Source organism: Chamaea fasciata, unplaced genomic scaffold (genome assembly GCF_029207755.1).
Source record: "Chamaea fasciata isolate MVZ Bird 193981 ecotype frontalis unplaced genomic scaffold, bChaFas1.0.hap1 SCAF_1, whole genome shotgun sequence".
Classification (NCBI taxonomy): domain Eukaryota; kingdom Metazoa; phylum Chordata; class Aves; order Passeriformes; family Sylviidae; genus Chamaea; species Chamaea fasciata.
The window spans coordinates 150,168,764-150,195,879 of record NW_027094086.1 but is presented as its reverse complement, the minus strand read 5'-3'; the positions used below and the strand labels follow the sequence as shown (position 1 = coordinate 150,195,879).

At 40.8% G+C, this 27,116-nt stretch overlaps 1 protein-coding gene across 3 annotated transcripts in view; it reads right to left on the bottom strand.

The window, feature by feature from the left end:
• The window catches only part of ADCYAP1R1 (ADCYAP receptor type I), a 138,009-nt gene that overhangs the window by 61,767 nt on the left and 49,126 nt on the right, over positions 1–27,116 (bottom strand). For all 3 annotated transcript variants that reach the window (XM_066201736.1, XM_066201718.1, XM_066201727.1), the window contains exon 4: positions 19,364–19,469. In XM_066201736.1, coding sequence (XP_066057833.1) covers positions 19,364–19,469 — 106 coding nt within the window. The remainder of the gene's footprint in view (positions 1–19,363; positions 19,470–27,116) is intronic.

Genomic DNA, 27,116 nt, shown 5'->3' with positions numbered 1-27,116 from the left:
AATCAGAGAAGTGTAAATTCTTTTTCTCCTTTTAAAGCTGTTTAGTTCTTTGCAGTCACAGGATATTTATTTCTAAGGTCACACTTATTGCTGCTCTCGCATTGATACCTGCCAAGAAAACCTCATCCAAGAACATCTCCAGAATCTTTTAAGTGCTGCCAGCCAATTGGCCTTAGGTGAGCTTTGGAGAGCTTTAAAGGGAAACTTCAATTTGGCAAAATCTCCGGAACATTTCTTTGTCTAATTAGGCAGGAGAGTAAAAAGCCAATAAGCTGGGAAATCAAGAGGAGCTGTTGTTTTTTTAAAACGCTGCTTTAAATATAATTAAAAGGATTGGCTACTCCTCTCTGAGAAAGTCACTGCATTGCTGTTTGGGAGGCAGGGAGAATCGGTGAAATTACTGAAAAATTTGGGAGATTTTTGTTGTTTTGTGATTGTGGGGTTGGGTTTTGTTTGTTTGTTTGGTTGGTTGGTTGGTTGGTTGGTTTAGGTTGGGATTTTTTGTTTGGTTTTTTGGTTTTTTTTGTTGTTGTTGTTTGGTTTTTTGGGGGGGTTTGGTGGTTTTGTTTGTTTGTTTTTTGGGGTTTTGTTTTTTTTCGTTTTGTTTTAGTTTGGTGGTTTTTGGTGGTTTTTGGGGTTTTTTGGTTTTTTTTTTTTTTTTTTTTTTTTTTCTGGTGGGGTTTTTTTGTTTGTTTTGGTTTTTTGGGGGGGGGGGTCTTTTGGGGTTTTTTGATTTTTTTTTTTGTTGTTGTTGTTGTTGTTTTTCTTTTTTTTTCTTTTTTCTTTTTTTTCTTTTTTCCCATCACTGCAGGAGGACAGGATGACACTCCCAAGCTGCCAGAAGCCGAGGCAGTGCCAGGCTGAGCAGCTGCAGATAATTCAGCCTTGCTCAGGACACGGGATGCGGGGGACCACGGGGAGCTGCTGGAGGCAGCTTCGCCCGGCACCACCTGGTCCCTCTCCCTGCCTCTCTTTTTGGGGGCAGCCAGAACAGCATCGTTCTCCCCCAGCACCGGTTCTGACTCACTTCCCTCCCTTTCTGAGGGGAAGGAGACGGCATACTGCACTTTATCAACTCTGTCTGTCATTAATTCTGCAGGCTGAGGCAGATGGGGAGAGGGAGCTGCTGCAGCCGTGCCCAGCGGGCTTCTCCTACAGCAGCACACTGCTGCAAATTTTAATCCTCACACGGCTGGGCTCAGAGTAATTTCTGGTAAAGGCAGCATAAAAAAACCCTGCCTGAAAGGTTGCAGAGTCAAGACAGAGTTTGAGAAGATGGGTTAATGACCATAAAAAAAGTGTTGCTCCTCCACACAGCTTCATCTTCCCTTGGTCACATCCTATGGCCAAAACCTGGCCATAAAAAGCACTGCCACCTGTAGCCTGTCTTTGTCAGTAGTTTAATTAATATTATCTAAGCAGGCAACTGGTTGTGGTGTTGAAGTAGCTGGATAGAAATAAATGTGTAGATATAAAATATTATATATATTTAATATATTTTTCCCACAACTATTAATGTGCCTCACAGTGAACCTGGATTTCAGCTAGGGCTAAAAAGGTAAAAAAATCTTCCCAAGCTGGAGAGCTGAACAGTCCACTGACGGTTTTCCCACCCTTGGAGTGATATTTGGCCCATTATGAGATTTATGGGCCTGTGAAGAAGACATCTGGAAAGATCTCTGGGATAAACAGTTGCCATGGAGACAGAGAAAGCAGAATTTTTTTCAGACTTTTTTGGTAATTTGGAGTCTGCATTCCTTTGAAAATGGAGACAGGATTTAATGGCATGAAAGGAGATGGAGAGAAAATTTAACATCAGGTCTCTTGAGCCTTGAGGATTCGCAATAATAAATTCACGGCTTCAAATCTTTTCTGTCTCAAAAGAAAAGAATGATTACATCTTTCTTTGATTTGTTCGTTTCTAACTAATCTCACAATAGCACTGGAGTGGGACACAAACCTTGAAACAATTTCTGAGTCTGAGTCTTAAAAAAATCCCAACACAGGAGAACAGGATTTTCAATGGAAATTATTCAGCAAAGCCTGAGGTTAATAATTACCCAGTCAATAACATTTTCCAGGAATTTTGACTTGCTTCTAAAAGGATAAATAGACCAAAGAAAACAAGCAAGAAATGAACAACTGAAAAGAGCAACTGACCTCAAGTCTAAATGACTGATAATTTCAGAAATTCAATTAAATTGTGGTACGCATATATTAAGATCCCTCAAAAGGATTTACAAATTATTACTCTGTCTGTTTCAGGGTGGCTCTGGGTGTGAGAAGATTTTCTGCTTTTTTTTACAGCTGAAAAACAAAACCAAACAAACCACAACAAATGGTGACACTGAAATCTAAATGGCTCTCCAGAGCCAGAATTCTAAAATCAAGCTGCCCCTTCGTATTCTGACTCCTGCTCCCCACCTTCTTGCTTTTCTGGTGTTTATAAATAGAATTATCTCAGTGGGAAATGTAGGAGAAGATAACTGATAACCGATCTTGGGCCAAATTCACTCCTGATGTAACCAGAGTGACGCCAGTGGGGACACTCCTGAGAGGCATTTGTTCCTTGTTCACTCCTGCAAACCTTCGGAGGATGAGGAATGGCTGAATTAAATAATTTCTTCCAATGTGCAAAATTCCATAATCTGTCCTGGAAATTGTTCTAGTGGTGAGTCAAACAATTCCTTATTAGAGCTCGTGGGACCTCATGGTTTAGTGGAGGAAACAAAGGAAATAAATAGATTATCAACAGCCAGTCGAGTCCCCTGTGAAGGGGGATGTGCACATGCTGCATTTCATGCTCCTGAACAGGAACAAAATGTTAGTTTAACAAAGTCTTTCTCCTCTTCCACATCAAACTTTTCGCAGTGTCCACAACGTATTCAGAGAGTGAAAAAAAATGACACTGCAAATTCAATGGGATCCAGCCTCACTGGAGTTACTGGAAATGGAATAAACAGCACGGAAGATGCCAGAAGTATTTCTGATGTTTGGGTCCAAGGAACGTGTTGGGTGAAAATGCTCAGAAAACCATCGGAAAACCCAAAATTACAGTTGCGTTAATGCAAAAATCTGAATAAAGAGAGACAAGATAATCCCTTTTTGCTGGTCTTCGAACCAGCAGAAATGTGATGGGTCTGGCTTTCTTTGTCTAAAGGCTGGCAGGATACATGAAGAAATGGGAAGTGGCTGCCAAGAGGACTTGACAATTTATGGTCAATTCACAGGAGCAGTAACACCAAGAACATGAGCCAGAGATGTGGATCAAACCTTCAACAGTGCTGGGTTGGTCACTAAGTCCGCAAAATACACTGATGGAATCATTGAAAAAAAGTATTTTGAAAAGAACGTGGATTTTAACAGTATTTGTGGGGGGGGGAAAAAAAGTCGGCACATCCTCAATTTCTTATGGCTTACTCCTGTAAATAAAGAGTTAATTCCAAAAGAGCTAATTAGTTTCTCCATGTCTAAAGCTGCTGTCAGTCAGAGATTAATTGATTTAGAAAATTTAGAGATGGGTTAAAAAAGAAATATGAAAATTAGGCAAGTATATTATTATTCCTTCACCCCCTCTTCCTATTAGAAAGAGTTAAAGATCGAAGAGGAAGGAAATTGTTCTGTAGTCTTTATCACAAATATGTGTGGGCGGGTAATTACCCCTCCATATGAAGTAATAAATACCTATGAAAATTTGTATACATTTAGTCAATATTTTTTAATCAGAATATGGAATCATTATGGAAAAATGGAAAATAATCCTAAAGGGACCTGTGGAGTTCACAGAGATCCTTCCTGGCATTCAGACAAAATAAACCCATAACCAAAGTATCTAAAAGGAATTTGAGGAGTTCTCATTGTCTGTGATGTTTTCATTAGCTGGACAAAGCATTAAAAAAAACTTTATTATGGGGCACAATTCTGTGTGCTTGAGTTACAAAGACCCAGAAACTTCTTTATGTTTCAGTCGCTTGAGAATTTTTGTCTTGCAGTGATGGCAATAACTTCAGTGTCATATATAAACATATATTTAAAAACATATATAAATTTCTTCCTGATATTCTAAGAATGAACAGATGTTGTGTTATTTAGCAGATTTAAAATTAAATCCTGATGTAAACCTCAGTTAGATGTAAGTAGGTGTGTATTTACGCAGGTATAGAGTACAGGTTTATACATATATTTATCTTCAGATAGTTTACTCCGTGCACAGTCTATTTGAGATACAGGTAGAAGAGAAATTAGGAGGCACACAAAATCCGCTCAGTTTATAACCCAAGTGAGAAATCTTATTCATGTGAGCGGGAATGCTCAGCTGCTGTAATCACGCCACTGGAAAATCTCTTTATCAGTTCTCAATCCAGTGGAATAATGAGAAACAAATCAGTGACTCTGGTCTGTCCTGCATGAAGACAATTATGAAATAGTTTTGCTGACTGGGAGCGCTCGGTTTAATCCTGTTCAGGATTATTCAGTTGTGATAACACTGGGTTCTGGTGTGGGCTGTTTGCAGGTTAGCAAAGAAGGGGTGGAATTGCATTAATCACTAGTTTTTATGGCCAAAAACCTGGAGCAGACTCAAGCCCTTTCCTGTCTTGGGAATAAGGATGAAGCACGTTCTTAAAATACCCCCAACAATCCTTCAGAGCATTTTATTAATTGTTTGTGTTCATTATTGCAATTTGGCTTTGTTCTTGGCATATGGCTTGGGCATACTCATTACACACTCTAATAATTGTTTTCCTTCTCTAAAGCATTTCCTTGTGCATTGACTTCTGTATCCAGTAATTTTTTTCAGCCAGGTCCTGGCTGGTCACCCAGTGATGGATCCTTCCAGCCTTGCCTTTTGTTTGGGTTGTGATTTGCACTTGTGTTGTTTCACTCTGCTTCCTTCGATTTGTTTTTTTTGTGTGTGTGGTTTTTTTTTTTTGTTTTTTTTTTTTTTTTTTCCTCCAGAAGGACACAAACCAATCGATTCCAGCAGCTGTGGGAGCAGGAAATGTATGGCTTGATTACCAAAAGTGCAAGCTGCCATGGGAGTCTGAAATGGCTTTTAGGGTAATCAGAAAGGCAAGGAAAAGGATCAATAAGAAAAGCATCTGCAGGTGCTCGTCCTCAAGACTCAACTATCTGCTCTTGAAGGGTGACAATGAGGCTGTTTACCCATCGTCCAATTATTTCCATGAGGTTCTCATTTTTATAAGGTTCCCATTAAGGTTCACCAAAAAACCAACAAAAAAAACCAAGCAAAAAACCCCACAAAAAAAAAACAAACAAAACCCACCAAACCCCAAAAAACCCAAAACAAGAAAAAAAAAAAAAAAAAAAAAAAAAAACAAAAAACCAAAAAAAAAAAAAAACCCACCTCCAACCAAACAAATAAAAAACCCCAAAAAACCCCAAACAACTCAACAACCAAAACACCCACCAGAGAAAGAAAATAATGTCTATGAACACTGAAAAAAAGAGGAATTCCAGGACTGGGTAGTGAAATAGGCAGCTCAGCTCTCTGAGATTATGGATACACCTTCAGTGGGACTCAGCTTGCTTATTAAGGCACCTTAATTTAAGTTTTTTAATATGCAAAATGGATGTAAATCTCTGTGTCTATAACTCTGCAAGGAGTCTTGGGAGACTCGCCAGCTAATTTAGCCAGTAATTTAGATGTCTAACATCCAGTGATGCAATTTTTCCCCAAAGGGGGCATTTTTTTCCCTTAATACGGAGCCCAGCACAGTTCTCTTCACTGAAACACACGCCAAAAATGCCTGTTGGAATCAGTGAGAGTTGAGATGGGATTGAGAGCAGCAGAATTCCACCTGTTCTTGGGGCTGACAGCAGAACCCTTCCACTGCCAGTTGGGGATTGGCTGCTCTCATTTTGGTAAAAGAATGTGTTTACTTAAGGAATCATCAAAATTTTAAAGATGCGACTTGTCAAAGATCTTTTTAAAAAACAAGCTGATCATAGTTATAAATATTTTATTAGCTGGGAAGTGAGGTTGTTGGCTGTCAAGCCATTTCCACATGGCTTAAGGCTCAAAAATATTCAAGTTAAAACTAAAATTGCCTCTAAACTCCATGTTTACCATGTTGTGCAAGAGACAGGTAATTGCTTTGATTCATCTGTAAATAATTTATAAGACATTATACATTCATTGAGCTGTCAAAATCGTGAGCCTTCGTGGCATCATCCGGGAGCAAAATTCACAAAGGAAAAGAGGAGGAAAGAACATTTATTTTAACAGAACAATCTGAAGTCTTGTTGGCAAGTTTTCTAAATTCTATTCCTTTTCAACTCTTTTGCAGGAATAATGGCTATACTGGGAAGAAAACGGACTCTAATATTCGACATTCCTGTTCATAGGAAATGAAGGAAAAGCAGATGACACATCAATAGGGCAGAAGGTCTTCCATCTTACTTCTCAAGTATCTTAAAATTAATATATTTTCTTAAAATTGGCTGGTCAAATCAACTTTTCTCCTCTCATTTTTAAAACTTTTCCTTTTCATAGGAGAGCCTACACGTCCACTTTAAACAAGCACCCTGCTTTCATCCAGCAAAAGTGAGAATTATTTCACCTTTAAACCCAAGAGTGACATTGCTAAAGAATTTCTGCACCACAGAATAACTTGTTTCTGTGGTGGAACTCATATTAGAAAATGAAATCTCAAGCTGGGAAGCAGAACAGCACAGGCCAAGTTAATTTGTTTTCTTGCACATAATGCAAAATTCTCCTCTCTGGAAGGAAATATTGCCACATATTAAGCTTTATGACCCCCCAAACAAAAGATGAGTTATTTTTTCCTTCATTTCTGTTACAAAGGACTGGAAAAATCACATGACAGAATTTTCCCTTTCCCTGTTCCCTCCTTTTCTCGTGAGGAATTTGGGGAAGGAATTGCACATTTTTCATTCCCTGCCTTTTTCCAGGAGCAATTTACTATGTCCACTCTGAGCCAGCAGTGCTGGATAGCAGTTCATGGGCAAAGCCAAGGATCTCCCTTCCCCACCCTCATCCTCCTTTGCACAGAAACTAGGAAAATAAAAAATACAATGAAGATTGGACCCACAGTTCCTCCTCCATTGTTCTTCCGGTGGTGGAAAAGGCCAAGAACTTTGTAGAAAAAAGTAAAGCTTAGTAAGGGCTCAGAGAGTAAATATTTATGGAATGGTTTGGGTTGGAAATAACCTTAAGGACCATTTAATTCCAATTCCCCTGCCATGGCCACAGAACATATGAATGTGACTTTGTGCAGCTGCTTTTGAGGGTAAATAGGGCCGAATTATCTCGTTTTTGCCATGCTGAGATAAGTATATACAGAGATTTTTCTACCACTTAGCAGACAGAGCAGTTAAAAACTTGTTACAGCACTGTAACTTGCTCGTCCATCTGAAGATGATTTAACTTACTGTGCTTCGGTTTTATTTTGCTGAGGAAAAATCAATATGCAAAGCCTGTCAGGAGTCCAAATTATTACACTTATTCAGCTGCATGTATTATTGAGTAGGCAGTTCCCTGTAATGAAGTTCTTGGCTTAAGTCTGTGAGGTATATTAAGAAGTAGTGGATGTAGCACAGAAGAAGCTGCAACAAGAAATGAAATTGTACAGTTGGGCAGTTCTAAGCACTGGCCACCTCTGTGAGGATATCAGTGTGTGGTGAAATCTCGTAAAAAAAAAAATAAAATTCATGGTAAGAGCAGGCTTAGAAGCCTCTTGAATCTTTGGTCTAATAAAATTTTATTCACAGCTAGAATTTTCCAAGTGATCCTAGAGTACAGGCAAGCAGAAAAAGGAGTGATTTTAAATAAAATGTCAGAATGTTCCTTCAGAAAACCAAGTGCTGGTGAAGAGGTGATTCTAAAGTGGGCACAGAAAAATCTTCCAATAGAAGCGATCAAAAAGAAAGCCATTGAAGTTATCAACAGAACACCATGCGAATTTCTTCCACCCTTTTTTTGCTCCCATCACTTTTATTCTTCTCCCATCAGTGGTCTAAGTACAGGCAACCATTCCTCTGAACAAAGGAAACAGCACCTGGCTAATTTGCTTTCCAGAGTGGGATTTAATGGACCATTGCCAACATCTACATTTGAATGGCCCTCGAAGTTTTTGTAGGAATAGATAGGAACTCTGGAGAACATTGTCCTCACTGGAAAGCAGATGTTCCAAATGCATCCCATGAGTCACTCCCTCAAAAAGCAGCTTTTTTTCCTGGGACTGGGAAGGCAGCTTTGGGACAACAGCCAACCTGGAAACACCTAAGGCACAGAAACCTGCAGTTCTGTGAGGAAAACTCACAGAATCCCAGAATATCCTGAGCTGGAAGGGACACACAAGGATCATGGAGTCCAGCTGCTGGCCCTGCCAGCTGTTGACAAACCGGTGCCACATAGAGTCTCTGCTGCAGTGACTCTGCTCCTTTTCCTGCTCCTGCCCAACAAAAAGCCAGAAGGAACAGGGATCCTGATTGTAATCCCCAGAAACAGGGACAGGGATCCTGATTGTAATCCCCAGAAAAAGGGAACATCGTTACAAACAGGGAGCTATTGCAGAGCACAGATCAAGGAAATGGGCAGATATTACAGTTTTCCCATGACACCACGGGCATAAACATGCCCTTAACGCAGCCCAGAGTCCTAATTTCAGTCTGTGTTGGTAGATCCTGTTATATTCCCTGGCCATATTTAATAAATTAATAGGCTACAGAAGCCCAAAGCTGAAGAATTGAGGAAAGTATCAAAATCTGTATTTTGTCCATACTAATGGTTATATCAACAACTTTTACATCCTTCTAGGCTCTTATAAGCTCAGGCAGGGATCATAAATTTTTGCAGTACCACCCTTAATTGCTGAGCTGTCCTCTCCTTGCCTTTGGGTAATTTGACTAAAACAACCAAATTTCCTGGATGTGGTATGCAGTAATTCTGTGTTTCTCTGTTACAAACAACAAGTGCTCAGAATTATTCACTTTAGTAATCTTTTTGTGGATTTCTTTTTCTTTGTGTCTACAACCAATGTATTTTTCCATAGTTTGGTTAACATCCTCCAGCAAAAAAAAAAAAAACAACTACTTTTTTTTTTTTTTTTAAGGTTTTCTTAGGAAACAAGTCTGCTTCTCTGGAAATGCTTCTCTCTTTTCACTGAGATTCAGAGAATCATTCATTGGTTTGGCTTGGAAAGGACCTTGAAAGATCATCTAGTCCGAATCTGCTGCAATGATCAGTGACATCTTTAACTACATCTTCAGTGTCTCACCTTTCACTCCAGTCCCTGAAGTCAATGTATTCCCCTGAAGCTTTGAAAGTAATTCCAGGGATAAAATGAAGGTGTCTCTAGGCAATGATCTACGCTTTGAAATCTTCCATTTTCCATCGCTTCTATCTATTTTCCATCACATTCAGGGAGCCTGGGTGACAGACTTAGATGGGGCATGGGGTTTTGTGGAAGCTCTGTTAGGTACTCTGAGAATTTAATTTATTTTAACAAAGGTAAGGTTTTACTGCAACCTTAGATTTTTCAAGTGACTGAGTTTCCAGCCTGGATAGACACAAATCTTCTAAAGGTCCCATGTCAGAATGTCTAGATACCCTAAGGAATAAGGGACTCTTGTGTTTATGTGCACCTGCACCTGGTCCTAAAAATCTCCAAAGTAATTCCCTATATCTCTTGCTTCAGGAGCTTATTGGACACTAGAAAACAATTTACAGGCAAAGTCTAGGCTTCATCCAGGATTCCTCTGAAATACAATCATTGCCACAGAGGAGAAACCCAAAGTCCATCAGTGCTGTCTGATTCCATGTCTCATCTCTGGAAATGAAGATCCTAGAAACCAGTCAACTGTGCCATTGCCTCCAGTAAGGATTGAGCTCTCTCTCTCTCACTGCTGTGTTTTCTCAGGGACACAGTCTGAGGCAGCAATAAAGCCTTGCTTTGTCAGAAAAACCAGCAGCCAGCCACAGAAAAAAGCCATGGGAATAGGAACAAAAGAGATTTTCACTGAATTCTCTTTGAAAAGAAGATCCAGCTGTCTAAAACCTGCCTCACTCATTTTTACAGAAGCACAAGATGTTTGCAGGACCTTTATGAAAACACAATTTCCATGCAGAGAAACACAGTTTTTCCAGCACTGTGGAAGAGTGCAGCAGCTGCCTGCTGGGATAGAGCAGTGGTTTAAAAGGAGTTTGCCACCACAGATCACTTATCAATTATCAATCACTTATAATTCAGATGACTCCTTAACAGTTTTTTTTGGGATTTTTTTTAGCCATGGTACTACAGACATTTAAAATTTGATGAGTGCATGTTGTCACAGCTTCCAGCTGCTCATGACTCTGCAGATATTGACAGATGAAACCATCACTCCTTAATTGGGTAAGTTTTACTGCTGCTCATCTGTTGCAGCAACCCTGTTGTTAGAGGGTAGAAATGAGCTGAGGCACAGACTTCTTGCTTATCACAGCATGAAAAGGGTCCTGGTTTATCCCTAATTTCAGTTTAGCCATCCTGACTCCAAATATTCACTGACTGGCTGCAGCAGGCTCCTACTGGAGGTTTTCCTTGCAGCCTCTGCTGGTTATTCCCTGCTAAACTGTGACTGCTGGGATTGGTTTGCAGACTGTGACTGCAGGCTCTTCCGTAGCTAGACTGTGGTTGCATGTATTAGTTTGCAAACTGTGAATGCAGGTATTCATTTGCAGACTCTGACTGCAGGCTTTTACCCAGCTGGACTGTGGCTGCAGGCTCCAAAACCAGCCTCTACCTGCAGCCCCAGACTGACCTCACAACAGTGATTCTCTGTCCCCAGGATCTTTCTTCATGATCCTCTCACCACCAGCTAACCCACTCTCTTTTATTGCACTTACCTTTATTGGATATAGCTCTGACTCATCAGAGGTGAGGCTGTACTGGGCAATTAACACAGCTGTTACTTATCAGGGACAAGGTCACCTGTATTCCTTTCTCCTACACTCATCATTCATGTTTTGACTGCAATGGCCTGGTAGAACATGATTGCAATGACGTGTGCTGCTCACAATTGCTTGGGACAACGTGAATTAGAAGAGTACCCATGTCCCAGAAGTAAAATCGGTTGCAAAGGCATCTAAAATCAAGGAATTATGGAATGGTTTGGGTTGGAAGGGACCTTAAAGATCACCTCATTCCACCCCAACCATGGGCAGGGACACTTTACACTAGACCAGGCTGCATCTACTACGCTGTGTATTTGAAAATGTTCATTAGAAGCCCCAAACCAACCAACCAACCAACCAAGCAAAATTAAACAAAACACAAATAAAAAAACCCACTGAAAGTAGACAATAGATGGGGCAAACCCTCACACTTGAATAATCTCCGCATAAACTGGAAAGAACCTGCTCTCTTTGCTCTTGATCATCATGTACACCATGAACTAGATGGTCAGAGAGGTTTTCTTGATAATATTTAAGTCTGGACCAAAGAAAATAGAGGATTTAGTGAACTAGATGTCACCATAGAAACAAGGAACACAGGTGGCACTGTGTAAATAATGCATATTTTATTTTTAAACACAACACTCACAAAAATCCTGTTCTGTTCAATTAGGTGAGATTTTTTTCCTTTGTCTTGTCTAACATGAAAACAGAGAGTCAGACAGGCAGAGAGGAAATTTCATTTTTAGCTTTTTATCTTGAATTTTTTCATTTCTTTACTTTTCATCCCTAATTCAATTTAAGTACCAATACCTCTGAAACAATGTTCTGTTGAACAGAACAATATGAAATGGCCATATATTTTCATTTTCCAAATTTGTTAATGGTTGCTATTTTTCAGCCTTAATTATTTTAAAATGTTACCTGAACCTGCATTTTTCAATGACTAAACTGGTTGCAGAGAAAGACTTTTATTCAATTCTGGTTCCCAGAAACTCATCTTATCCGAGTCATTATCTTACCCAGCTGCCTGGACAAATTCTAATTCACCTTTCATTTTCTTTTAACCTATGTTCCTTGCCTGTTACAGAAGGACTTCCTGGCAATTCTGGAGATGACAAAAGTAATGGCTTTGAAAGAACCAGGTGGGAATCATCACAATGAATACACTATGGGATGGGAACAGTAGCTCATACACGTGTTTCACAGCTAATGGTGTTTCAGAGACGTAGGTATTAAATTCCAGTACTTTTTTCCCCCTTTTTTTTTTTTTTTTTTGTCCTGAATGTGAGTCCAGCAAATGCTGGAAGATGACTAAACTCAGATTTATCAGCCAGGCTTGCAAAGGTGGCAGTCCTTGTTTCAACCACCAAAGCGTGCTCTTGCTGCCCGAGGCGGCAGTAGAAATCTCTGCCCTATTACAGCAATTTTTGCATCTTTCCCTCTGAGTCATCTTCCCTGACCATCCCCAGGCTGATGATCACCTCACCTCAGCTTTAACCAGCTTAGAGAGCCCATAGGGCTCAACTCATCCTCTGGCCTCCCTCTTGAGACAAGGAAGAGAGAAAAAGGCCACTACAGAGAACCATTTATCCCCAAAGGTCAGGAACCCAGAGCTGGAAAGAAATAGCTCCAAGGAAGGACCCACGGCTCTAAAATGTTCAGACTGTCTTTTAGGTCAGAGAACTGAGGTGTTATTCACTAAAACCCAGAGAGAAAAAATTCCATCCCTGGAGACAAGGCGGTGAAAAAGAACTTGTGAACGTTTGAGTTTAAGATTCTCATGGCAGAGAGTGAAGTAACCACATCTGTCCTGTGTGCCGTGGAAAATCCATGGCAGAGCTGCACCCAGGTGATGCAGGGCACACCTGTGGCCCTGCACACTGCACCCCTTGGCCATGGCTCAGCACTATCCCATGGACAACACACAGCTCTGAAGACAAGGGGACACTGCATTTAGGAATGATTTTTCTGAAAATGAAATGCACATGATTCCAACTCTCCCTGATGGGGAATGGTCCCGACATTCCCAGTTTTGTGGCAATCCAGCTGGACCTGGAAGAAAAAGCTGTTGAATCACATAAACACTATTTCTGCTCCCAGCACCATGAGATTTACAATGCCAAAGGAATATTTCTGCTCATCTGCTGTTAATATTATGTCTAGGGTGAAATGTGGATGGTATTTGAATCCCTCTTTCCACGAATTCTTCACCAGAAAATTTATTAATGTACTGTTTCCCTCCCAGGCAGAGCATCTAGTTAATATAGCTTGGCTTGGCTCTGTATTAAAGAGGGATGAGAAAGAAACCTCCCACAGGCTTTTTCCAAGAAATGTGGTGGTTCATCCATTTGAGTTTTGTCCTGTCTGCAGCCGTGTCTAGCAAAAAACCCTTTCCTTAAATTATTCCAGGGCAGTTTGACTGTGACACAACAGCCTTTCTTTCCCTGGCCAAAGCTGATCCTGAACTTTTCCTGTGGTAATGCACTTCCAGGCTTTCAGCCTCACTGATGTGACTGAATTCACAGTAGGTCAGCATCAACCATTTCATCTTCAGCTGCTCCATTTGAGCAAAAGATTCTTTATGGAGCCAGAAGTTTGGTTTATGCCTGGAAAATGAAGATTTTGGTCATTATTACCAACAGAATTCATTCAACCCAACTTCAGACCTCCACAATGATTGTGTTAACAGGCAAGGCAGAAAAATGGGCATTTATCATACAACCTGCTCAGCAGGAAGTGGATGCAAAAATAGGGCAAGTGTAAGTTCTGTAAGTATTTGTAAGTGTCAGAGAGTTCCAAGTTCTGATTTTGACCTCTTGATTATAACCAGTTTCAATATCTAGCAGTGATAAAGAGCTCTCTCTTTTCTAAAGCCAATTTGAGGTGACGTGAATTCATCCACTCTATCAGGTGAACAAACTTACAGAATAGTAGAATGGTTTAGGCTGGAAAGGACCTTAAAGTTCATCCAATTCACACCCTCTGCCATGGGGACACCTTCCACTATCCCAAGCTGCTCAAATCTCAATCCAAACTGGCCTTGGACAGTTTCAGGGATGGGGCAGCCACAGCTTCTCTGGGAAACCTGAGCCAGGGCCTCACCATCTTCACAGGGAATAATTTCTTCCCAATATTTAATCTAAATCTACCCTCTTTCACTTATACCCATTCCCACTTTCCCAAAAAACATCTAAAAAGCACGATGATAAAGTCAGAGAAATTCAGCAGAGAGCTAAAGAATGAATCAATGCAGGGGACACAGAGATAAGTGAAGCACTTTTCCTTGTATTTGCCTGAGAAAAAGCGTAGTTTGATCACAGCTTGGGTCCCAAAGGGTGCACAGGAGACTTGTACAAAGACTCTACAGAATGGATACCAGAAATAAGCACAGACCCCGTGTCTGACATCACATGTCCCTGGCTTCTCCCTTGAAATTCTTCCTTGTTCCTACCAGCTCTAATATGAATGTGGTAGAAGACACTCTATGCAGTGTCACATGGATAAATCCATCAGTGCCAAAAAAAAAGCATCTTTGACCAAGGAGAGACGTATCCATAGAGATCAAAGCTATCTAGGTCTGTATTCTACTTTAAAAGGAGCCACAGAGAAAACTTTCAGGTGTAGAGACATTTTCTTATCTCTGCCTTTCCAACTCCAGGAATTCATTAGCTTGGATTCAATCCTAGTCCTGTTGTTCTTGGGCACAGCTGCCTCAATAAGGGAGACACAGTGAAGTAATGTCTTCCCAGTGGTGCCAGTGGAAATAACAGCAGATAATTCAAAGGCTCTGAGAGAACAAGAGGCTGATGAGACACTCAATAAAAAATGTGAAACTGAAAAAAACCCCCCTGCTCCATCATCTTTGTATGATGGAAACATAATTCAAAATCTCTCCTTGCATCACCACTCTGCCTCCTAATTACCATCTCTTACCCCTGTGGTGCCCTCACCAGTTTCTTTCCTGTTGATTTACAGGGTAATTTTTAACAAGGACTCAATGTGATTCCTTGCAGGAATCATCACATCCCTTCAAACCCTGATTTCCTTTCAATTCCTTGACATGCCTGGGAATGTTGCTTCTTCTCAACATTTTTCAGAGGAAGGACGGGAGGAGTGGGACTGGAAAACAAGGGCTGAGGGTTAAAGATTGATTTGACAGTGAGTCATGAACCACGTAATCACCAACGAGGCCTCATTACTTCTTCCTCTATTCAAATCCTCCTGCTGAGTTCACTTTTCTTACACCTTGGCTTGTTCCAGGTTAGTGCATTTTAAGCACTTTGAACACTAAATTTTAGACACAAATCTGAAAATCCCTCAAGGAACTCTCTCACCATTTGAGAGACAAGTCTGGAATATCTTGTTCCAACAGTGGAAAGCAAGACAGGGAACAGGCTGGGAAAAGTACTTCATGCCAATCTACGGTTCTCCATTTCATCAGCAGGGTTCTTTCCACCACAATTCAGATTTTTTTGGGTAATCCAGACCTCCAGCATGACCGAGCCAATACAGCTAAGACAGAGGCTGAAGGCGGAATTTATCTGATCAAAAGTAGACACCTAAATGTGATTATTTAGAGCTGACATGGTCACCCTTTATACCACGTGTCCAGAGTGAAAAAAATAGACATCATCTAATCTGTATTGAGGATGAAATAAATTATGTCTCAGTCTCTACTTGGTAGACATCCAGAGATACAGACTGAGGAAGGTGAGTTGCTTATTTGTAGTGCAGATGCAATTGCAGGTATCAACATTTAGATAAATCCCCTGCTAAATGCACATAACCCAGGAAACTGTCATTAATATCTGAGTAACTCCTGTGTTAGTCTTTCCTAGCCTCAGGGTTGGGAACAGGTCAGAAGAGCCTGGATGGGAGAAATAAAAATTTAAAAAGGGTACATGTGGATCAGCAGCGAGATTTATCAATTCTGATCTGGCAGGAAATGCTTGGAGGGTTGGTCAGAGCTAGAAGAGGGTCCAGAACAAACTGGGGGAGCTCCACAGCAGGGCAGGGATAAAAACCTCAAACAAAGGAGATTGGAAACACTGATGTAAGAAATAGCCTGGCACCACTGCCTGGGGAAGTTGAGTATGAAGTAATCACTGCTCTCCTTCCTCTCTTGTCTGCCTTTGGCTTTCATTACTCCTCGTTATCAGTTTAATTCCTTCTCCAGAGTGAGGGAGTCAGATTCTGGGTCCTGCTGAGATTTCATTTCCTTCAAACTCTCCTTTCCATTCAGGCTGTAAGTGATGACTGAACGGGAACGGACACATAGGGTCAGCACATGCCCCCTATTTCTTCTCATATAAAGTTTTCTAAAGAGTTTAGAGCATTTAAGAGGAAGAATCCATCACAAAACTGATGGGGAAAAAAAAATTAACCAGACAGAAAATTTCAAGGCAACCATTGCCTCTGAAGCATTAAAGGCATGGCCCAGCAGCAGGAGGAGAGAAAACAGTTCTGTAAAGGAGAAAGAAGCAATGAGCAGAACATCTGGGCATGAGAGGTAGAGTGGGAGAGAAAGGAGGAAACGTCACAAACCCCATTTGGCCGATGTTTGTGTTCACTGAACACAGCAAGGGGGTAAAGCAAAGGCAGCAGAGATGAATTCTTGCAAAATGTAGGAACCCACAAGTTGTTCTTCCTCCCTTGCCACCCAAGGGTGGGGCTTCCCATGCAGAGAATCATCAGTGCAGAAAACAAGGTCTCTAAACAACAGCAGAGAACCTACTTTAGCATTATCACATTTTGCACCATGTGGGCACCTTGGAGGATTAATGAACCTTCATATTTTATATTATTTACTAATATCTTTTAATATTTTATAGTATTTTATTGTATTTTATAATATTTTTCTAGATACTGTAGAAACACAGAATACAGAGACTGGTCATGTCCCAGACCCAAGTTCTGTACATGACCCTCCTTGTGTCACCTGCCCAAAAAGGTGGATTTTTCTTTTAAGTCACAGTAACTTGACCATGTTCACAAGCCCCTGCAGGCCTCCTAAAAGCCCATGACCCCATTTCAGACCTTGCAGCCCCACTGAGGAGAAATAAATTCTCAAAAAATTTATATATTGAATTTTTCTATGGGAATTTTCATGCAGGAAGAGTCATAGAGGTAATTGTGTGCTTCTCCTCTGAATAAACAGAATTTTATTCACAGATCAGGAGGGATTTCTTCCTTCTTTCAATTGTTTCTGGCAAGCAAGGGAGTTATTCCCTTTCTTTCTCTTTCTTTGAAAGAAACAAGCTGAAAGCATTTCTCCACTAATTGCCATCATGAGTAAGTCTTAATGCTGAATATAAAATAATCATATGGGGCAATTTTCATTTTCCCCAAATAAAAAAATAATTTGTGTGCAGCAGGAGAAATTCAAGAGGGACCAACACCCTGCACTTACAGCTGCTTAGTTTCTGGAGAGTTACTGCATCTTCAGGGAGTTTTGTGGTGAAACATCTCCAAAAATTCAACCAGTAAGGAGGCAGTAGAATTTTATTGATATCCCCATCTTTTGATGGAAGAGATAAAGTTTTATTGGGAATGAGGGTGGCAGGATCTGACTTGAAATAAGAATCATGAAATCATGAAAGATGAGTCTCCAAGTCAGGGTTTAGAGTGAAATGCTGCAGTCCCAGAGGTGAAATGAAATAAACTTAAAACATTTCTACAAAAAAAAAAAAAATTAAAATGCAGAGAAAAAGGCCAGCAAGCAGGATCCATGGAATGAGTGAAAGGACTTTCAAACAAGAAATATACCAAATTCCTTCACTGGAAGATTAATCTCTTGGAGGGGATATGTTGGTTTTGTTTGGGTTTTTTTTTTTTACTCTAAGCCACATCAGCTGGGAACTCGTTGACACAGGATGTGGGGAACAACTAAAAGATGCTCAATGAGCCTGGGAAAACCTTCCCAGTGATTCAGCCTGCAAATACTGGGGGAGCAGAATAGGGAGCAGCTGGGTTCTGCTCTGAGTCTGAGAGCCTGAAAGGATCCTGTCCCTTCCTGCCTGAGTGGGTGATACAATTTCACCACATTGAGATGCAAAAGCCTTTCCAGTGGCTCTGGGCTTCCTCTGAGCTGTGTCCTTTCCATTTGGAACAGGCATGGGAGGAGCTCAGTGTGAACAGACCCCAGCTGTCGGGGTTATTCTGGATTTGGGCGATAAAGAAGTAAAAGCTGGCTGGTGAAATGGTCTCTTTTCACCTGGGGAGTTCTATGAATTCCTGAATCCAAACAATAGGCATTGCATAAGCATAAGAAATAGATCTCATGATCAGCTCCTGGCATCATTATGGGGGTAGGAGACAAGAAACAGGATTTTTTTTCCTTTTTTCCTTGCTCATGCCGCTTCTGGACCAGGGAAAAATTAGGAAGCTCTTCTGCAAAGCACAAAGAAGGTCTCAAAAACACATCCCTGGGGGAGAAATGACCTGCCCCAAGTACACTGAGCCTTCCTCACTTCCACCACACCCCACAGTTCATCTGCCCAGAGCTGGGCAGCAGAACAGAAATGAACTTGTGCATGAGAGGAACGGCAGAACCTTGATGGAAACCCTCCTCTCTCATGGAAACACTCCTAGCAGATAAAATGCAGGAATGGGCTGCTTTAGAGGACACTGGTAACACAGATACCTGCGTTCTGCCCTCCTTTGCCCCTGCACTGAAATGCCCTGCAAGAAAAAGGGGAGACAAACCTCCCCTCCTTTATCACGCACAATGTGATTTATCAGCTTTTATCTGCGGGTTTTATCAATTCCAGTCACAGCAGAAGCAGTTTGGACAGGACTCAGCAAATGGACCCCGATTTCCAATTAGTTTCTTTGTCATTCTTTGCCCTTCTCTCCTCGGTGCTGGCCACAGGCAGCTCCTGCTGCACTCAGGAGGAAATAAGGCAGGATATTAAACTATAAATTTCTTTGCTCGCTGCCTCAGTTTCTTATCTCAGCGGCAGCACAAGTATCCTTCATCAAGATTGCAGACACCACCACGTTCATCCCTGTAAAGGGCTTCAGATCATGTGAGAGATACACAAATTATTACTGAGACGAGGAAGGAAAACGAGCTGCTCTAGAGCAGCACTTTGTGTCACATCCTGTCCCCAGAGCGGTTGTCATCCAGGCAAAAATCATACAGGCATCCTTGCTCTTTTCTTTTCTTTTTTTTTTTTCTTTGATTAGTTTTGCAGACATATTGCCACTCCATTACCTAAAGCGAAGAAACAAATTCCTGACCTCTGATAACAACCAGGAATGGTTCTTATGCACACCCACAGATCGAACTTTTGTCCTTATTTTGCCAAGCTCGTTCAGCCGCAGAGATGCTCCTCTTATCATGAAGGGTTTTCTTTGACAGCGCTGAAAACCCCTCCAGGCGTCACAGGAAATGGTGAAAAACACTTTAAATGGTCAGCTCAACGTGCAGGATCTGAAACTCACCTGGAGAGGAGTCATTGAGAGGGTTCAGGGCCGTGGCCCTCCGGATCTTCTCCAGACAAGTCTCTTGCTCCTTTTTTATGATGCAGTTGGAATGGGTTGCTGCAACCTGAAATATGGGGGGAAATGGAGAAAAAAAATACAGTTACAAAAATAAAATAGTTTTTTTTAACAGTGAGGTGATCAGGAAACTTCAGTAAGTTTTAAGATCCCATTACAAGGAAAAAAAAAAAGGGAAAAGGAAGAAAGAAAAATATCATTTAAAGTTGAGAAAAAACTGTAGCAAACTTCATTTTCTTTCTTTTTTTATCTTCTTTACTTTTTTGTCTTTTTTTTTTTTCTTCTAGCAGGTCTAAGGCCAAGTTAAGTAATTAAAATTCTCACAAGTTATGTGGGGGTTTTATATTGTTGTCCCTGTCAAAATGTGATTTCTAACTTTTTTCTTTATTTTATTTTTTTGAATTCCTTCTTCACATAGAGCTGAACAAGGATATCTCTAAATACAGAACTAATTTAAAGAAGAATTAGGAATAAATTTAGGCTTGGTTTGATCATCCACTTGTTTCTCACGAGTCTTTGCACAATTCATTAAAATCTCTCTGGAATCTAAACCAAATTAAAAGCTGTTTCTCTTATTCTGTCACGCTGTTCATTCCTCAATGTTACCTTTATTTATTTCCAGAGAATTCAAGGCAAATTCTTTTGCCAAAAATAATACTATGTCAAATAAACCAGGCTGACTTGATTCAAATATTTTCTTTCTTTATTTCTATTTTCTGTTTTTAACCCTCTAGTACAGCCCACTACAAAAAAATAGTAAAGGGGGGTGGGGGAAAGAAGGGGATAAAAAATGTAGTTTATGAGAGCATTGCCACCAACACAATCCAGGCAATCCCAAAGCAGCAACAAAATAAGGATGTGACCCATTTCTGGAAATCAATACAGGATTTCATTCCTATAGCAGACAGTGGCCAGGGAATATCAATTCAAGGAGAATAAAAGCTCAGATTTCATGAGATCACTTTATATGGGCACAGCTGAGGTTCAAATCCCACACAGTGGAAAACTTCATGAAAATCAGTGTCCTGGCAGGAGGTAGTTCACTGGAGCAATGTTATTATTTTATTTCTCATCCCACTTCCTTTACTCTTGACAGTGGAAAACCACAGACGGAGTGGCTTGTGACCTGTTTCCCCTTATCTGCTAAGAAGGGACAGGCAAATGGGGAAAGAAATACCCAAATTTAATCTGCTCTGGGTTATCTTGGAGCCCCATCTGCACAGTTCAACTTTTCTTCCCCTCGCATCCCAGGGAAGGGAGTGAACAGTTCGGACCAGGGATGCACCAATCAACAATACCTGAGAGCAAATCCCAAGGCAGGTGAAATCCTTTCAGCAGCTGAAGTGGCTTAGAAAAAAAAGGGAGAGAAACTTCTACACAGGCAGATAGTGACAGGACAAAGAGGAATGGTTTTAAAATGGAAGAGGGGAGATTCAGATCAAGACTAATGAAGAAATTGTTCCCTGTGAAGTCGGTGAGGCTCTGGCACAGGGTGCCCAGAGAAGCTGTGGCTGCCCCTGGATCCCTGGCAGTGTCCAAGGCCAGGTTGGACAGGGTTTGGAGCAACCTGGGACAGTGGAAGGTGACCCTGCCCATGGCGGCGGGTGGAATGAGATCTACCTGTAAGGTCCTTTCTAACCCACACTATTCAGTGTCTCTAATAATCCAGTTTGATGGTGCTGGTTTTGTGCTTTTGTTTGGGTGATGATGCTCTGAACCATCTGTAGGTTTTTTTTTATTTTTTGTTAAATGTTAAAAGCCACCACTGCTATTTCAAGGACAGAGAGGGTTTCCTGATGAACTCTCTGGAAAGCTTTCCTCACCATTTGTAGGAACTCATAATGCTGCACAGTTTCAGCATCTCCAAGATCCCAGTAATAAATTTCAGCTATTTTCCCCCGGGGGACACACCAGGCACAACCATATTAGATTTGTTTGTCTTCAAAACAAACACAGTTCTGTTTTAAGGGCTCCCGAGTGCCTGGAAAAGATAAATTGTCACAGATCTCCAGGATCTCCCAAGAACATAAGGGCTTTTGCTACATCATCCCCTAAGCATCCCCAAAGATAGAGAAAATTGCATTGGCTGACATTCAAGTTCTTGGAATATATTTTAAAAAGATAAAGGGGAAATAGTAAGAAAAACAGAGTTCTGCTGTTGGTGCAGCTTCACTCCCCACAGCTGCCCAGGGCTGACAGGAGTGTCCAGGGGTTTTCTCAATACACAAATGTGGCAGTTTCTATACAGTTCACCAGGTACAGATTAGAAAAGTTGTCATTTAGTAATAATGTTGTCTTTATAATTATATTGTTAATAATAATAATAACAATAATAATAATAATAATAATGCATTGTCTATGCAAGCAGGATATGACAAAACAGAAAGAAATATTCCTTTACACACTGTTAACTTGCAGAACTCTTCAGCTTGAAACTGTGGATGTTAAATGCCACACGTAGATGCACATATTTATCCAAAGTCCATCAAATGATGGAGGTTAGTGAGACACTAGAACAGGCTATTCCAGGTTGCCCCTGGATCCCTGGAAGTGTCCAGGACCAGGTTGGAGATGGGGTTTGGAGCAGCCTGGGACAGTAGAAGGTGTCTACTGGCAGGGGTTGGCACTGGATGATCTTTAAGGTCCCTTCCAATCAAAAGCATTCTGTGATTCTACTCTAGAATATTAAGAAACCCACCACACCCCGTCCTCAGAGAAATTTGATAAGAAAATTTAGTTTCAATCTACCATGAAAAAAACAAAAGAATCTGATTTATCCCTATTTTTTTCTGATCTATTGATTGCTAGACGTGTCTCAAAGCCAGGACTTGATTGATTGTAAAGAAAGCCAAAGGTTGAAAGCTCAGACTTTACTGTTCTCCTTGCAGACTGGCACATCTAGTCAGACGTCTCTGGCTACACTGATCAAATTTAGTCATCTGTGTCCCAGTAAGTCTGGCTTGGGAGGCTCAGGTGTGGACAGAGCACCAGAACCACGTGCTTCACCTGCAACTTTCCTCAAGCTTTCACTGTTGCCGCAATATTCTGATGTGACTTCCCATCACCATCTTTGTGCCATTTTGTAGCACTTCATCAACAAATTAAAAAAAAAAAAAAAATTGGGGAACATGGAAAACGAAACAGAAAGCAAAGAAAAGGAGAAAGCATCAACCTCAGTGTCGGAGGAGAGAACAGGAGCTGCCTGTCATCCCTGCTAACAAGTGATTCTATATCTGGGATAATCAAAAAGGCTTGAATTGTTAATAACACAAGGTTTGTCTGTTGAATGCAGAGACAATTTAACGTTATCAAATTTTCCTGAAAGGATCCAGGACTTTGGTGTTTCCCCATTGACCATGGAGCCTTTAATCTGCCAAGTCAGGCTTCAACAGCTGAAGGCAGAGCTCAATTCCAGTGGCAGTGTAAGCTCGAACTCCAGGCCTGGTGATTCCATTTCTTTTCCCTCGAGGACATTTGTAATTTCCTGTGCTCAGCAGAGACAGTCTGGTTTCAGTTTCCCAGAAGAGATCAGTGATACATGCAGTTAAAGAGTGTTTTGACACATACTAGGAAAAAATCAAGAACCCAAGTCGATAGTGCAGGAAATTCACAGGTCTTTGAAAAATTTATTACTCTCAATGAAGTGAAAGATTCTGCCTCACATCAGTTTAGAAAACGTGTATATTCATTTAGATACAAAGACAGCAAAAGACAGTCAATATCTGTTTAGTTCTGAGGGAACAAAGAAGCTGGCAGGACAGTATAGAGGTACAACAAATTCAGAGCTTTCATTTTCCTTATGTGATTTTTGCTTTGTGCAAATTTCAGTACTAAACTCTTTTCTGTTCCCGTGAAATGATCCTAAAATTAATAACAATCATGTTATATTATTTATTTATATATTATATAATACTTATATAGTTACAATATTTACAGCTCATGTATTTACAATAAATTTTATATATATTTTTTTCACATATATTTATATTTTATAAATTTGGTCTATATAATTGTATATACACACCAACTGTGCAGAACAGTCCAGACAAAAAAACAGAATGTCTTTGACTACAGTCATTCAAAAACACCATTTTGCTCATTTTGTTCTCAGTAAGAATATTCACAACTGCGATCAAACCTGATTTTTCTACGTGAGTTTACTCAGTGGACCTGCAGAAGCGAGATGTCCCCAGCACTCCTGAGAACCTCCAGGATCAGAAAATCTGCATTGAAGCCCTAGTAGTGCTGTGATGGTGAGACAGGAATTCACTTGGCATTTCTATAAAGACCAGATCAAATATGGAAATTCAGTACCTCTGGCTGTTCTTTCCTCTTCTGCATTTCTGTGTAAAGTCTGTAAAGTTCTGATTTTTTTCCTTTTTTTTTTTTCATTTTTTCTTTTCTTTCTTTTTTTTTTTTTTTTTTTTCCTAAGTGAATGGGAACATTTTTACTCCATTTAGGATATGCCATATCAGGCACAGTGACAATGTGAGAGTAGAGAAGGACAGATAAGAAGCAACAACAACAACGAGAGCAAATCTTCATTAAATCCTTCATGGCCATGGTTTTACATACACACAAAGATGAATTAGAGCGTGATTCAACTTATGCCTAAGTGTTGTTTCTAAAATAATGCAAGAGAGGAGTTCAATCCACAAGGTAGATGAGATCACTCACTTCAAGCTGAATTACACACATTTAACTAATTCTATTATGACTTCCAGCATTGAAAAGTTAGCTTCAAAAATGATAAATTGTTCCGTGAGTATTGCCAAAAGAGGCTCACTTTGTCATGGAAACAACACCGTTGAGTCCCTGTTCTCACCAAGCAATGATTCAACTGGTCACACCAGGGCCAAGACTTGCAAAATGCTGTGTTAAAAATAAAGGGCTTTGGGAAGGAGCTCTGATTATCTGGATTTTTTTTTTTTTTTTTTTTTACCAGAACTGATTTGCATCACTGCCGGGCCCCACAGCACTGGTTTGGCAGTCCAACAAGTTGCTGGCCCCAGAAAGCTCTGAGGTTTGTCACTGGATTGAGTTTTTTGCCTTCGTGTGTAAATGACATCCAAACCATGGCTGTGATTCCAAAACACTTCCCACTGAGTGAAAGGCTAAAGCCATTGGGAACTTGTTCAAACCCAGCCACAGTGGTGCAGTCTGCAGCAGAGTCTGGACACCACGCTTTAGACAAATCATGCAAGGAGAAAGAAAATACTCACTGCTGCTTTTTATTTTCTTTTTGCCAAGGTCGGGATTAAACAAGCGAGATGGTGTTTTGTGTTTGGACTCAGATGTTTATTAATTCTTATTTATATTACAGTCTCACAAGCCGTGAGTTCTACAGCACTTCAAGCTAACAAACTAAAAAAAATGACCCCCCAATCTCTCTCACGAGGCCTTTTAAGCACAAACTCTCCAATTAAGAAATGACACCTAAATTATTTTTGCTTTTAATCCAAAAACCAACTACCCGTGGCCCGCATGCAGAGTTTTCTATCCAATTACAAAATCCCACCCAGACCCATGGAGAAGGTGGTGAAAAAGAAGGACTCAGCCTCTGCCCTAAATTCTCCATATTACTTTATATCTATTACTATATTCTAAAACCTTAAACTCTAAGTTTTCCACCATGTAACATCACACACTTGTATTCAAACTCCACACCCATAATCCCAGTGCTGTCACTCAATTTTGGAAGCCTTTTCCTCAGGTCAAATGCAGTGTTTGCTTGGGGGTCAGTGCCTATCAGCACAGAAAGTCTGAAATTCTCTGTACCCAGGGTTCCAACAACCCACCAGCAGAACACGCTGCCAAGGAAAGTCATCAATCCTTTTCAAAGCGGCTGATGGAAATTTAAACTATGGGAATCTTCTAACACTCCTGGCTCCTGGACAGGTGCACATCCCACTGCAGATTCAAAAATAGCAGCAGCACAATCAACAGCTCCCTTCTCTCAGTGGATGCCTTGTGAAATGAATGCTGGACAAAAAGATGTGATACACAACATGGGGCAAAACTATTTTTGAGTTTGCTTGAACTGGCTTTTTGTAGTATCATAGAATTATGGGATGGCTTGGATTGGAAGAGACTTGAGAGTGAATTTTTTTCCAATTTTCCTGCCATGGGCAGGAACACCTTCCACTATCCCAGGCTGCTCCAAGCCCTGTCCAACCTGGCCTTGGACACTTCCAGGGATCCAGGGGCAGCCACAGCTTCTCTGGCACCCTGTGCCAGGGCCTCACCACCCTCACAGGGAAAAAATCCTTCCTAATATCCCATCTAAACCTGCTCTCTTCCACTTGGAAGGTAATTCCCTTTGTCCTGTCACTACATGCTCTTGTAAATAACTTCTTTGTATCTTTTTGCAAGCTGCCTTATCTTGGAAATCAGTTGTAAATCCCCTCTTTGAGCATTGTGAAGCATTCCCAGGATAGCTGAGGATGTCCACGGGAAGTGTCATCTTGGATTAAACCAACATTTGTTTTTTACCCTATCTCTGATAGCAGGTGATGCTTCTCAAAGCCTTGTACTGGCAGGATGAACCATCCACTGGAAAAGTGATTAAAAAATCCTGCTAGATGCAATGTGCTTGGAATGAAACTAAGGGTTTAAAAGCCCTTATGATTGCTGATTTTTTATTTCATAAAAATGGCTTTCTCCAGCAATTCCTGAGAATTTCTTCTCCAAAGACATAATTCTCAACTCCCAATAGCAGTTTGGATCTTTCCTTCATTCCTCAAAGGCCAGCATTGACCTGAAAAGCTGATGACCTCCTGCCAGCATTGCAATTCCCACTAATTTTTCAAATTGCTCAAAAGAAAGGGAATTTAGGTGTCCAATTCAGGGTCTACTCCCTTAGAAAACTTTATGGGAAGACTCTCACAACTTTGAGAGCTTTTAGCATGGAGCAAAATTGGGCTGCAAGGCCTCACTGCAGGATATCAGGGGCGCAGGGCTCGCAAATATCACTGACAACCTCTTCCAAGGACACTTTCCAGCTCCCGACACAGGTTGTGACATGGCAGAGCTGTTGGCAAGAGGAGAGCCCAGTGTGGGTCCAGGGTTTGGCCAAGTCTCTGTCACAGCAAGAGATTTCCTCGATGGGAGGTTACAGGCAAGTCATGCATATGTAAATTGCTGGAATTTGTGATTGACAAAGCAGGAAAAATAATGAGGTTTTTTTTTTCCTCTGTGATCGTACTGCTCCAGCCTCAGACAACAATTTCAGATTTAGCACAGAGGTTCAGATTAAGCAATTAATAAAAATGACTGGAGTGGAAGTTGGAGGGTGGGATCTATGTTTTTTAACACATTGTGCCCGGTTGAGAAGTGAGGATTTATATTGACATAAATCTGGGATGAGATGTTCAGATTCAGCTGAACACCTGAAATGAGAGAGCTGAAATAGAAACACTTTAATTTCTGAGCAATCTGGGACACGCTGTTCACATAATATGAGGAGCTGCTCACCCAGAGGGGTAAATCTGTAGGTGACAATGTTGATTTTTCAACTCTCAGATTTTCTCTGTTAGATCAATCTGTTGTCTTGGCAAAACTACTGGTTACTCTGAACCCTGAAATTTCCACATAAACTCTGAATAGGGAGTTCCAGATGATCTGTAAGAAGGTTCTGGACCATAATTTCTACAGCTGTATTTTCTGTCAGCAACAGCAACAGACAGAGGCATCTTC